This window comes from Delphinapterus leucas, chromosome 13, assembly GCF_059928025.1.
Source record: "Delphinapterus leucas isolate spDelLeu-1000000601 "Yukka" chromosome 13, BTC_Dleu_Yukka2, whole genome shotgun sequence".
In the NCBI taxonomy this organism is placed as follows: domain Eukaryota; kingdom Metazoa; phylum Chordata; class Mammalia; order Artiodactyla; family Monodontidae; genus Delphinapterus; species Delphinapterus leucas.
Window position 1 is genome coordinate 15,790,485 of NC_143141.1, and position 14,480 is coordinate 15,804,964.

The window sequence follows — 14,480 nt, forward strand, 5'->3', positions numbered from 1 at the left end:
TATGTAAATAGAAATAAGCCACAGGCCCAGCAGGAAGCAAGCCATCTCTTATTTGCATTGCAAAGAGTGGAAAGAGTGGAGATTCTGGATGGCAGATGCTAATGACTATCTATCCTTGATGGAAGCAGCCTGCAGAAGGCAGGGCAGGGGATACCCAGGGAATGAGGGGCCTTCTAGGGGAAGGCTGCTAAGCCCTGGTTGTGGCTTGGTAACCAGTGCAGGCTGGCCGCACTGTAAAGGAGCATCTCTTCAAACTTAATAGGTAGCAATGAGGAAAGTCACATGCAAGATCATGTGCATATCTCTCACCTTCCTAGAAAGCCCTCTGTGGTCAGGGCAAAAAGGAGGACCCCAGAGAAAGGGCCCTGGATATCCCAGGCTGGGTATTCTCCTTCATGGCTTCCAGGGAGAGTGGTAAAGTGGGGTGCACACAGCTTATTACCAATAATACAGTTCCTAAGGTTTCAACTGTTTTTACACTATTATATAAAAATTAGTAGATTCTAAGTCCACTTCTTCTCTCTTTGCAGTCCATTGTACTTTCTTGAGTGGGAAAGAAGGTGGTGATATTATAGTTAGTGGTGGCAACCATGACTCATGCTGGGCACCCCCATGAGTGTGTGTGTGTGTGTGTGTGTGTGTGTGACTGTGAGACACATGTGAAGGTTGATTGCCATGTGGGTTACAGAGGATAAAAAGTGGTAAAACACTACTCTGAGAATTGGTTCTAATTTGAACTTTGTTCCTGAACTTCTCTCATTCTGTAGTGAAAGATTTAATTTCCTTGTTTTGTCCTAAGTCCAGTTTCTATTTCTTTTCATCATGCCTAGATATAATTTATTTTGAATTCAAATGGCCTCCCATAGAAGGCAACATGAAACAGAAATGATCCAGGGGATCATACCTTCAGCTTGGAGTCTGAACATCTTTATTTGAATCTGGGTTGTGTAACTTAACTACACCCCTCTAGATCTCAAATTTCTCCTTTTTAATATGGGTAAAACAATGCCAACAATAAATAATTATTATAAGGATTGGATTCAATAAGAAAGGCCACGCGAAAAAGGTATTATACAAATGCTATGTGCTCCACATACTTGGATCTGTGAAGGTTTTAATTAGCTCCTCCATTGCCAACATCCAAGAAACAGCAAGATGGCAGTTTTGCAAAAATACCCAGTTTCCTGATTTCATTGCATCTTTGATCATTCTTTCAGCAATCGGTCCTTGTCCTTGCCCCAGTGAAATTGACTGCACCCTGAATTGAACAACAACAACAATGAAATGCTGTTTTATATTATTTTTAAGCAATGCAAGTATCAAGAAATGTAAATATGGTAGGCTCTTGCCTAGCATATGCATGCATTTCAAATCCTCATTCTGATAGATGTGCAAATGTTTTTTCTTATTTTCTTGTTTTTAAAAATAGTTTTTACTATAACACACAGAAGTGCAAAAAACAAATTTATGGTTCTTTGAATTATCTCAGATAAACATCTGTGGTTGAAAAGAGAACTTTGCCAACACTCCAGGGACACTTCTCCTATGCCCCTTTCTACTCCAATCATTTTCCCTTCCTCCATCCTGAAGGTATCCATGGTCCTGATTCCAACGCTATAGGTCAGTTTTTAAAAAAACTTTTGAAAAATTGAAGTGTAACATATTTACAAAAGTACACAAATCATTAGTGTACGGCTTAATGAGTGCTCCCAAAGGGAATGTACGCATGTAGCACCATATAGGGCAAAAAAAAAAAGAACATTACTAGCACCCTCCCAATCAGTATCCTTCCTTATTCTCAAAGGCAACAACTATTTTGAATTCTAACACCATAGATTAATTTTGCTTGTTTCTGAATTTATATAAATGGAATCAAATAGCATATATATTTTTATATTTGGTCTATTTTGATCAACAATATTTCTTTAGATTAATTCATATTATTGTGTGTCATTGTAGTTCATTTTCATTGCTGAATAATATTCCACTGTGTGCTTATATCCTAATTCATTCATCCATTCTGCTCGTGATGGACATTTGGGTTATTTCTGGTTCTTGGTTGTTGCAAACCATGCTGCCATAAACATTCCATAGATGTCTCTTGATATACATGTACTCTGTTTTTTTAAAAAAAAATATTTTAATTAATTTATTTCTGGCTGTGTTGGGTCTAAGTTGCTGTGCGTGGCTTTCCCTAGTTGCGGCAAGTGGGGGTTACTCTTCGTTGTGGTGCGCGGGCTTCTAATTGCGGTGGCTTCTTTTGTTGTGGAGCATGGGCTCTAGGTGCATGGGTTTCAGTAGTTGTGGTGCATGGGCCCAGTAGTTGTGCCTTGCAGATTCTAAAGCGCAGGCTCAGAAGTCGTGGCACATGGGCTTAGTTGCTCTGTGGCATGTGGGATCTTCCTGGACCAGGGATCAAACCCGTGTCCCCTGCATTGGCAGGTGGATTCTTAACCACTGCGCCACCAGGAAAGTCCATACATGTGTACACCGTTTTGTTGTGTATATTCCTAGGAATGGAACTGCTGTTTGACAGAGTATGTGTATGTTTAACTTTTTTTATAATATCAAACTGTTTTTCAAAGTGATGCCACCATTCCACACACCTACCGGCAATAGATGAGAGTACTTGTTTTTTCCACATACTTGCTGACACCTGGTGGATATATAATGGCATCTCACTGAGGTTTTAAATTGTTTCCCCTTTTCATAGGTTTGTTTATTCGCCTTTGGCTATTCCCTTTTATATCCCTCCCCTCTTTTTTTCTACTGGTTCACTTGTATTTTTCTTATTGATTTCTGAGAGTTCTTTACATTGGATATAAACCCTTTGTTATTATTTATTTATTTTTATTGTCTCCATGGTTTTGCCTTTTCCAGAATGTCATATACTTGGAATCATACAGTATATAGCCTTTTCAGATTGGCTTCTTTCACTTAGTAATATGCTTTTAACGTTCAGCCATGTCTTTTCAGGGCTTGATAGCTCATTTCTTTTGAGTACTGAATAGTATTCCATTGTATAGATATATCACAGTTTATTTATCCATTCATGTACTAAAGGACATCTATGTTGCTTCCCAGTTTTGGCAATTATAAATAAAGCTGCTATAAACATCCTTGTGTAACATAGGTTCTTGTGTGAACATAAGTTTTCAACTCTTTTGGGTAAGTACCAGATTGCTGGCTCATATGATAAGAGTATGTTTAGTTTTGTAAGAAAACACCAAACTGTCTTCCAAAGTGGCTGTACCATCTTGAATTCTCACCAGCAATGAATGGGAGTTCCTGTTGCTAGTATGCATTAATACAACCTATTTCATGTCCAGTAACCTTGCTAAATCCATTAAATAATTTTAAGATACCATTTATCAGAGTAGAAGAATGTCTTATTTCTGGTTTTCTCTTTTTAAGAAATGATTTCCAGATTCTTAGTTTACTGGGACTTTTCCCCCCATGAATGCATGTTGAATTTTAACAAATGCTCTTTCTGTGTCTATTTAAATAATAGTTTTCTTCTTTTTTAAAAGGATTTCTCTCCTTTATTCTTTTAATGTGATGAATCAGTTTTCAATATTTTAACCATCCTTACATTACTGAAATAAACCCAGCATTGTGGGAAGGTTTTTTGTAATGAATTCAATTAACTATTATTGGACTATTTAGATATTCTGATTATTCTCAGTTTTTTTTAAAGTTGTGTTTTTGGAAGAATTTTTCCATTTCATTAAAATTTTCAAATTCATTGGCAAAATTAAAAAAAAGCAACATGCTCTTATGACCATTTTAATGTCTGCTGGTCTGTAGTGATATTCTCTTATTCATTCATGATACAGTTTTTTTGTATCTCTTTCTCTCTCTCTCTGTCTGTCTCTCTCAGTAGTTTCAGCAGAGATTTATATTTTATTAAACTTTTCAAAAAAAAACTTCTGTTCTTTTAGATCTTGTCCATCGAATGTGTATTTTCTATGTCACTAATTTCTGCTCTTAGCTTATTATTTTTTCCTTCTGTTAGAGTTTAATAATTAAGTTTCAGATTGCCTAATTATTCTTAGTGGGAGTATTAGCCTGACATTTCTGAAACCAGAAGTTATTAAACATGCATAAATTTACTGCTAGGTGCCTCATTTCTAAACCTTAATGGTTTTTGATATGTTACACTGTTTTTGTCATTTACTTCCACTTATTGGACAATTGCCGTTATGATTTCCCTTGAACAGACAGATTGTTCAGAAGGACATATTTTTGTTTTCCAAATATTAAAAAAATTAAGATTGATTTCTAAGATTTACTGTGGGCGGAGAATGTTTGTCATCTTTTTGAAATACGTGTCGTTTTTAGAACATGGTTAATTCTTATAAATGTTCCTTATGTACTTAAGATCTTGCATTTGCTCTATTTGTTGAGTGTAAAGAGCAAGGTTGTTAATTTCATTAATTCATTGTCAAAATATTTTATATCCTTACCAATTTTGCAAATTTTATGTGCTTCACAGTAGTTATTATTATAGATGTGTCAAAAAATTTCCACATTAATGTTGATTTACCAGTTTCTCCTTGTATCAGTTTCTCCAGTTGTTGCTTTACATATTTCAAACTTTGTTAGTTGTGTACAATTGGTGTTTCTTTGTGTTTTTTTTCTTGTATATCATATAGTTCCTCTCTTTATCTCTAATATGTATATATCTTTCCTCAAACTCTATTTCGTGATATGCATCGGAACTGTTAACAGCTTTCTTTTGGTTAGCATTTGCATAGTATATCTTTTGCATCTCTTTATTTTCTACCTTCCTGTGCTGTTTTTGTGTTGCATTTATATTTTCTAAGTAGTATAGAATTGAATGTTGTTTTGAAAATCCAGTTTGATTTTCTTTATCTTTTTACAGGTGAGATATTTACTCTTATTTAGGTACGGATTGGCCAAAAAGGTGGTTCGGGTTTTCATAACATGGGAAACCCAAACGAACTTTTTGGCCAACCGAATATTTGGATTAATTTCTACTCTTTGGTTTGACTTTTTGGTTTACTATGTTTTATCTTTGAATTTTGTTCTTCTTCTCTCCTATCTAATGTTGGATTAAAATTTGCATTGTATATTCTTTTGTCCCTCTGCTGGCTTGGAAGCTATACATTATATGTTATTTCAGTATTTTCCCTTAAAATTTCAACATACTCATTCAACTACAAATTTTCCTACAGCAATATAGAGCTATTCTGTACTTCTTTTTTCCTCCTGAATACATCAGGAACTTAGCACGCATTAACTACTATTAACACCCCTCTCCATTCTCTGATTGCTGTCTTGAATTGTTTTACATTTAATAATTCCTATGAAATATTTAAGACATACAAAAGTTATAAAGTTAATATTTACAATAAGTATCCACGTACCCGCAACCCAGCTTAAGAAGTAAAACATTATCTACATGATATGAGTCTGCAGCATGCCCCTCCCTGTTCACTTCTTTCATTACCCAAACTTCACCTCCCAAGGTCACTACTATCCTGGTTTTAGTATAACTTCCCTATTTTTCTTTATACTGTTATTGAAAAAATATGACTTCCTAAACAATGTATAATATATATGTTTAAAAATTTTATACATTATATCAAACTTCTCCAATATTCTATAGTTTCTGTGCAACTTAAATTTTTTGCTCTATATTAGTTTGTGTGACCCATCCATATTGATATACATAGTCATAGTTATTCATTTTCATGGCTATAGTGTATTGTATTTAATTTTATGAATAAACCACAATTTATATAATCATTTTTCTAGGTGGGCAATTTGGTTGTTTCCAGTGCTTTCTTTTTTGGTATTATAAACGTTTCTCCAAATGTTCTTGAACATGGCTTCTTGCACGCATGTGACTGATTTTGTTGGAACATGCAAATTCAGTAGTGAATTGTTGGGATATGGGGAATGCTATCTTCAACTTTAATATACTGCTAATAATTCTTCAAAGTGATTTTAACCAATTTTTTACTCCCTCTTGCAATATGAATGTTTCTACAGCTCCCTATCTTTGCTAACATTTTGCTAATTTGATGAGTATGAAATGACATCTTCTAATGGTTTGAATTTGTTGTTTCCTAATTACTAGTGAGGTTGGACATCTTTTCACATGCTTATCAGGATTTAGATTTCCTTTCTGAGAATCTCCCTTTCACATTTTTTGTCTTTATTCCTATCGAACTGTTTTCTTTTTCTTATTAATTCACAACAGCTCTTAAAAGTTCTGTATACTAATTCTTTGGTAGGACTTCAGAACCAAAGGAAAATGTGTAAGACCATTTGATGGTCAATTTTATGTGTCAACTTAACTGGGTCACATGGTGCCCAGACATTAGGTCAAACATTATTCTGAATGAGTCTGTGGGGGTGTTTCTGGGTGAGATTAATATTTGAATCAGTAAACTGAGTAAAGCAGATTGCCCTCCTTAATGTGGATAGGCCCTATCCAATCAATGGAAGACCTGAATAGGACAAAAAAGCTCAGTAAGAGGGAAATCCTTTTGCCTGACTGTTCGAGCTGGGTCATTGCTTTTTTTCTGGCCTTTGGATTCAGATAAAAACACTGGCTTTTCTTGGGTCTTGAGCTTACTAGCTTTCAGACTGGGACTTATTACTCCTGGCTTTCAAGCCTTTGGACTTGGACTAGAACTACACATCATCTCTCCTGGGTTTCTATCTTGCTGACTGCAGATTTTGGGTCTTATCAGTCTCCATAATCATGTAAACCAGTTTCTTATTTTACATACATAATATATATAGGATAAAATATAGATAGGGTATTATATACATATTATATTTTTATATATCCCATTGGTTCTGTTTCTCTGGAGAAGCCTGACTAATATAGATTATGAACTTCAAAGAACAGATGGGATCCATCATCTTGTAATTGCCAGTCCAGGGACCAGGCCAGACCAGCCACTCCATGCAAGGGCCTGTCAGAGCTGGAGATGACTTCCTAGATATGAGACCCCCTACTCTCCTCTGACACTCTGTGGTCTTGTGCACTTTCCTACCCATAAGGACACCATCTTGGGGAGGAGTGGGGGAAGAAGGAGTCAGGAAGACTGAGCTTTCATGAGAAAGAAGCCAAATCAGCTTACCCTGGAGACATTTAAACCAGGAGAAAATATAATATTGTAAATTCACAAGTTTAAACTTTCCCCTCCCTCTCTTAACCAGCAGAGTAGAAACTCAGGAGAAAGATGAGATTAATAATACAACATAAAGAGCTATGGAATTTTTTGTACATTTGAGCATAAGGAATAAACTACAATCTTTTTACAGTTACATTAAAATTATGTCTCAAATAACTAATCACTATTGCATTAGATTATTATACTTCAACATTTTAAACAATCTCCCCTTTGCTCAAATGAAGTTTACATTTGATCTTATGATATTTAACACCATTTAACAACATGCATAGCTAAATATTAAAGTGTCTTAATTTATTTAGTAAGGAATACCTGAATTAGGAATTTACACTCCACAAAGGGAAGAAAAAAGGCAAATTTTAACAAGGAGATGTTCATATGAATTATTAAAACTGCACAATATGACCTTACCGTTCTGAATACCCGCTGTCCCGGGCAAACCTCTGAAGTGCACCCATGGGATCTGAGCCTGTGCTTAAGATAAATACCAGGGGAGTTTTGTATGACATGTCTTGATACAGAGAGGGCAGGTCCATGGGTGGTGTCTCTACAAAGGATTTCCCAAGAGTTTCTATTACAAAGTCTGTAAGAGCAAAAACCACCTGAAAATTGAAAGGAAAAACATTACAAAGATACTGGATGAGGTTCCAATTCAACAATGTATCAGAAATTCTAGCCAGACCTATTAGGCAGGATAAAGAAATAAGGAATCCAAATCAGAAAGGAAGAAGTAAAAATGTCACTATTTGCAGATGATAAGATCTTATACAGTTGACCTTGGAACAACATGAGTTTGAACTGCACAGGTTCACTTATATGGTGGATTTTTTCCAATAGAAATGTACTATAGTACTACACAATCCATGGTTGGTTGAATCCTCAGATGAGCAACCACAGATACAGAGGGCTGACTGTAAAGTTATATGTAGATTTTCTATTGTGCAGAGGGCCAGTGCCCCTAACCTCTGCATTGTTCAAGGGTCATCTGTGTATAGAAGATCCTAAAGACTTCACCAAAAAACTGTTAGACCTAATAAATGAATTAAGTAAAGTTGCAGGATACAAAATCAACATACAGAATCAGTTGTGTTTATACACACTACAGTGAAATATCTGAAAGAGAAATAAAGAAAACTATCTTAAATCAGAAAGGAAAAAACAAATACCGTATATTAATGCGTATATGTGGAATCTAGATAAATGGTATAGGTGATTTTATTTACAAAACAGAAATAGAGACACTGATGTAGAGAACAAATGTATGGACACCAAGGGGGGAAAGGGAGCAGGTGGGATGAATTGGGAGATTGGGATTGACATATATACACTATTGATACTACATATAAAATATATAACTAATGAGAACCTACTGTATAGCTCAGGGAACTCTATTCACTGCTCTGTGGTGACCTAAATGGGAAGGAAATCCAAAAAAGAGGGGATATATGTATATGTATAACGGATTCACTTTGCTGTACAGTAGAAACTAACACAACATTGTAAAGCAACTATACCCCAATAAAAATTAATTATAAAAAATAAAATAAAAAATAAATTAAAAAAAAAACTATCCACTTCCAATAGCATCAAAAACAATAAAATACTTAGGAATAAATTTAACCAAGGAAGTGAAAGATTTGTACACTGACAAGACATTGATAAAAGAAATTGAAGAAGACATAAACAAATGGAAAGATATCCTGTGTTTGTGGATTGTAAGAATTAATATTGTTAAAATGTCCATACTACCCAAAGCCATCTATAGATTCAATGCAATCCCTATCAAAATTCCACTGATGTTTTTCACAGAAATAGAAAAAAATTCCTAAATTTATATGGAACCACAAATGAACTGAAATTGCCAAAGCAATCCTGAGAAAGAAGATCAAAGCTGGAGGCAGGACACTTCCTGAATTCAAATTATATTCCAAAGGTGTAGTAATCAAAACAGTATGGTACCGACAAGAAAACAGACACATAGATGAATGGAACACACCTGAGAGCCCAGAAATAAACCCACACATATATGGTCTACTACTAATATTTGACAAGAAAGCCAAGAATAATCAATGGGGAAAGAATAGTCTCTTCAATAACTGGTGTTGGACAAACTGGACATTCACATGGCAAAGAATGAAATTGGACTGCTATCTTACACCACTCATAAAAATCAACTCAAAATGAGTTAAATATTTAAATATAAGACCCAAATCCATAAAACTTCTAGAAGAAAACAGAGGGGAAAATTTCCTTGACATAGTTTTAGCAACGAGTTTTTGGATATGACACCAAAAGCACAAGCAATGAAAACAAAAATAAACAAGGGACTATACAAAACTAAAAAGCTCCTGCACGGCAAAAGAAGTAACCAACAAAATAAGAAGGCAACCTATGGAATGGGAGAAGGTATCTTAAAACCATACATCTGATAAGGTGTTAAAATCCAAAATATATAAGAAACTCATGCAACTTAATAGCAAAGACAAACAATCTGGTTAAAAAATGGGCAAAGGATCTAAATAGGCATTTTTCCAAAGGAGATATACAAATGGCCAACAGGTACATAAAAAGGTGCTCAACATCACTAATTATCAGGGAAATGCAAATCAAAACTACAATGAGATATCACCTCACACCTGTTAGAATTGCTGTTAACAAAAAGACAAGAGATAAGTAGTGCTGGTGAATAAAAGGGAACCCTTTTGCATTGTTGGCAGGAATGTAAATTGGTGTAGCCACTATGGAAAACAGAATGGAGGTTCCTTAACAAATTAAAAATATAGCTACCAGATGATCCAGTAATCCCACTTCTGGGTATTTATTTGAATGAAATGAAGTCACTACCTTGAAGAGATATCTGCACGCCCATATTCATTGCAGCCTTATTCACAATAGCCAAGACATGAAAACAATCTAAATATGCATCCACAGATTAATGGGTAAAGACATTTGGTAAATATATACAATGGAATATCTTGCCATTTGTGATAGCAAAGATGGACCTCGAGGACATTATGTTAAGTGAAATAAATTAGAGAAAGATAAACACTGTATGGTATCACTTACATGTGGAATCTAACAGAGCTGAACTCACAGAAACAGAGAGTAGAATGCTGGTTGCCAGGGTATTGGGAGGGGGAAGAAATGGGGAGATGTTTCAAAGGGTACAAACTTCCACTTATAAGATGAATAAGTAGTAGCATTCGAATGTATAGCATGGTGACTCCATTAACCATATTGTGGTAATCATTTTGCAATATATGTATGTATCAAATCATCATGTTGTACACCTCTTAAACAATGTTACTTGTTAGTTATATCTCAGTAAATCTGGAAAAAAATAATATAGCTCAGGCAACATAAATTAAGAAAACATATCTCTTTAGGTAACAATTCTATCATTCTAATATATTTTTATAAAAGGAAAATTATAAAGTAACATTTCCCCCCTCCAGAAATAAATTTAATAAAATAATGTAACACTCTTGAAAGACACTCAACATAACAGAAATAGAGGGGAAATTCCTCAACCTGTTAAGAGGTATCAATGAAAACCCCACAGCTAACATCATACTTAATGGTGAAAACTGAATGCTTTTCCTCCTAAGATAGGTACAAGGCAAGTACATCCACTGCCATTACTTCTCTTCAACATTGTCCTGGATGTTCTAACTAGGGCAATTAGTTGAGAAAATAAAATAAAAGATATCTAGATTGGGAAGGAAGAAGTAAAACCATCTCTATTTGCAGATGACAAGATCTTGTATATAGAAAATGCTATGAAACACAGTAAAAGTCTGTTAGAATAAACAAGTTCAGCAGGTTTGCAGTATACAAAAATATACAGCAATCAACTGTATTTCTCTACAGTAGCAGTGAGAAAACCAACAATGAAATTAAGAATGCAAATCCACTTACATAGCAACAGAAAGAACAAATTATTTAGAAGTAAATTTAACAAGAGAAATGCAAAACTTAGTCTCTGAGAACTATAAAACATTGTTGGAATAAATTAAAGAAGATCCAAATAAATGGAAAAACACCCCATGTACACGGATTGGAAGACTTAATGTTGTTAAGATGCCAATACTCCCTAAATTGATCTACAGAGTCCAATCAAAATTCTGACTGGTTTCTTTTCAGAAATTTCCAAGCTGATCCTAAATTCATATGGAAACTCAAGGGACCCAGAATAGTCAAAATAATCTTGAAAAAGAAGAGCAAAGTTGGAAGACTCACACTTCCCAATTTTAAAACTTGCCACAAAGCTACAATAATCAACACAGTGCAGTAGTGGCATAAGGGTAGACATATAGATCAATGGACTAGAACTGATATATTAGAAATAAACTCTCACAATTATGGCCAATTGATTTTTGGCAAGGGTGTCAAGATCATTCAATGGAGAAAGAAGTCTTTTAACAAATGATGCTGGGACAACTGGATATTCACATGCAAAAGAATCAAGTTGGCTCCTTACCTAACACTATTAAAAATTAAATCAAAATGGATCAAAGATCTTGATGTAAGAGATAAAGTTTTATAACTCTTAAAAGAAAACATAGGAGTAAATCTTCATGACATTGAATTAGGCAATGGCTTTTTAGATGTGGCATCAAAAGGATGAGTGACAAAAGAAAAACAAATTGGAAATCACCAAAATAAAAATTAAAAAAATTTTGTTTCAAAGGACACCATAAAGAAAGTGAAGAAACCACAGAGTGGGAGAACTTTTTTTTCTTTCAAATAATATATCTGTTAAGGAAATTTTATTTAGAATATATAAAGAACACTTTCAACTCCATAAGAAAAAGACAAATAGTTTTAAAAAATGGCAAAGAATCTGAATAGACAGTTATACAAATAGCCAATAAACACAAGAAAATATGCTCACTGTCATTAGACACAAGGACACCTCAAGAAAATTACAGACCAATATCCTTGATGAACAAAGATGCCAAATCCTCAACAAAATATTAGTGAACCAAGTTCAAAAATACATTAGCAAAAATACATTAAAAGGATCATACACAGAATCAAGTGGGACTTATTCCAGGGATGCAAGGATGGTTCAACATTCGCAAATCAGTCACTGTGATACACCACATTAACAAAATGAAGGATAAAAAACATAGGCACCTCAATAGATGCAGAAAAAGGCACTTCCCTGGTGGTCTGGTGGTTGAGAGTCCGCCTTCCAATGCAGGGGACAAGAGTTCTATCCCTGGTCAGGGAACTAAGATCCCACATGCTGTGGGGCAACTAAGCCCATGTGTCGCAACTACTGAGCCCACACACCACAACTACTGATCCTGTAAGCCACATCTAGAGAGCCCATGTGCTGCAATAACAGAGCCCACGTGCTCTGGAGCCCATGAACCACAACTAGAGAGAAGCCCGTGTGCCACAATGAAGAGCCCTTGCACTGTGACAAAAAATCCTGTGTGCTGCAACTAAGACCTGAAGCAGCCATAAATAAATAAATAATAAATATTAAAAAATAGATGCAGAAAAAGCATTTGACAAAATTCAATACACATTTATGATAAAACTTCCAACAAAGTGGGAACATACCTCAACATAATAAAGGCCATATATGACAAGCCCACAGCTAACATCATACTCAGTAGTGAAAAGGTAAAAGCCTTTCCTTTAAGAACAGGAACAAGGCAATGATGCCCACTCTTACTATTTTTATTCAACATAGTATTGGAAGTCCTGGCCAGAGCAATTAAGTACGAAAAAAAGAAAGACATCCAAATTGGAAAGGAAGAAATAAAACTGTCACTGCCTACAGATGACATACTGTCGTATATGGAAAACACTAAAGACTCTATCAAGAAACTGTTACAACTAACAAATGAACTCAGTAATATTGCAGGATACAAAATCAAGACACAAAAATCTGTTGTGTTTTTACATACTAATAACAAACTATATGAAAGAGAAAAGAAGAAAGCAATCCCATTTACAATTACATCAAAAAGAATAAAATACCTAGGAATACATTTAACCAAGAGATGAAATACCTGTATATTGAAAACTACAAGACATTAATGACAAAACATTGAAGAAGACACAAATAAGTGGAAAGATATTCTGTGTTCATGGTTGGGAGAATCAATATTGTTAAAATGTCCACAATACCCAAGGCAATTTGCAGATTCAGTGCAATCTCTATCAAAATTCCAATGGCATTTTTCACAGAACTAGAATAAATAATCCTAAAGTTTGTACAGAACTGCAAAAAAAACTCTAATAGCCAAAGCAATCTTGAGAAAGAAGAACAGAGCTGGAGGCATCACACTCCCTGATTTCAAACTATGTTCTTCATCCTTTCTCTCTGCCCTTTCAAAGTTGGTGCTTCTCAGGGTTTCATCCTTTGCCCACTTGTCCTCTTATTCTATTATTCCTCTACCATTTTAACAACTCCTGTGGTTTTACTTTCCAACTCAATGCTTATGATTCCCCAATCTCTATTTCTAAGCCATATTTCTCTCTAGAGTTTTTTTTTTTTTTTTTTTTGTGGTACGCGGGCCTCTCACTGTTGTGGCCTCTCCCGTTGCAAAGCACAGGGTCCAGACGCACAGGCTCAGTGGCCATGGCTCACGGGCCCAGCCGCTCCATGGCATGTGGGATCTTCCCAGACCGGGGCACGAACCCACATCCCCTGCATCAGCAGGTGGACTCTCAACCACTGTGCCACCAGGGAAGCCCTCTCTCTAGAGTTTTATAACCAGATATTAATTGGTCTCCATACTGCTATACACTCTGATACTGGTGGACACTGCAGACTCAGTGACATCTTTCTCTGACATGTTTTTCCTTTCACATTTGCTTAGTTGTTGATACAACCATCCCCTTTGGCACCCACGCAGAAACTAGGAGCAACACAGTTGCCCCATCTCCACATCCCTCTCCATCTCTTTAATCTACTACCTCTATCCTAATTCAGTTTGCCATAACTTTAAAAAAAATTTTTATTGGAGCATAGTTGATTTACAATGTTGTGTTAGTTTCAGGTGTACAGCAAAGTGATATATATATATATATATATATATATATATATACCTATCTCTCTCTCTATATATCCATTCTTTTTCAGATTATTTTCTCATATAGGTTATTACAGAATATTGAGTAGAGTTCCCTGTGCTATACAGCAGGTCCTCTTTGGTAACCATAAGTTTGATTTCAAGATACGTGAGTTTTTCTGTTTTGTAAATAAGTTCATTTGTATCATTTTTAAAATTAGATTCCACATATAAGCAATATCATATGATATTTGCCTTTGTCTGATCTCAC

The 14,480-nt window shown here is 35.1% G+C and overlaps 1 protein-coding gene and 1 long non-coding RNA gene across 3 annotated transcripts in view; one reads left to right on the forward strand and one right to left on the reverse strand.

The window, feature by feature from the left end:
* Positions 1-14,480, reverse strand: part of DNAH6 (dynein axonemal heavy chain 6) — a 294,154-nt gene that overhangs the window by 37,416 nt on the left and 242,258 nt on the right. The window contains exons 63-64 of the mRNA XM_022556141.3: positions 7,587-7,777; positions 1,098-1,258 (exon numbers count right to left, since the gene is read on the reverse strand). Coding sequence (XP_022411849.2) covers positions 1,098-1,258; positions 7,587-7,777 — 352 coding nt within the window. The remainder of the gene's footprint in view (positions 1-1,097; positions 1,259-7,586; positions 7,778-14,480) is intronic.
* Positions 1-14,480, forward strand: part of LOC149747698 (uncharacterized) — a 69,504-nt gene that overhangs the window by 27,825 nt on the left and 27,199 nt on the right. The gene's annotated exons all lie outside the window — the stretch shown is intronic.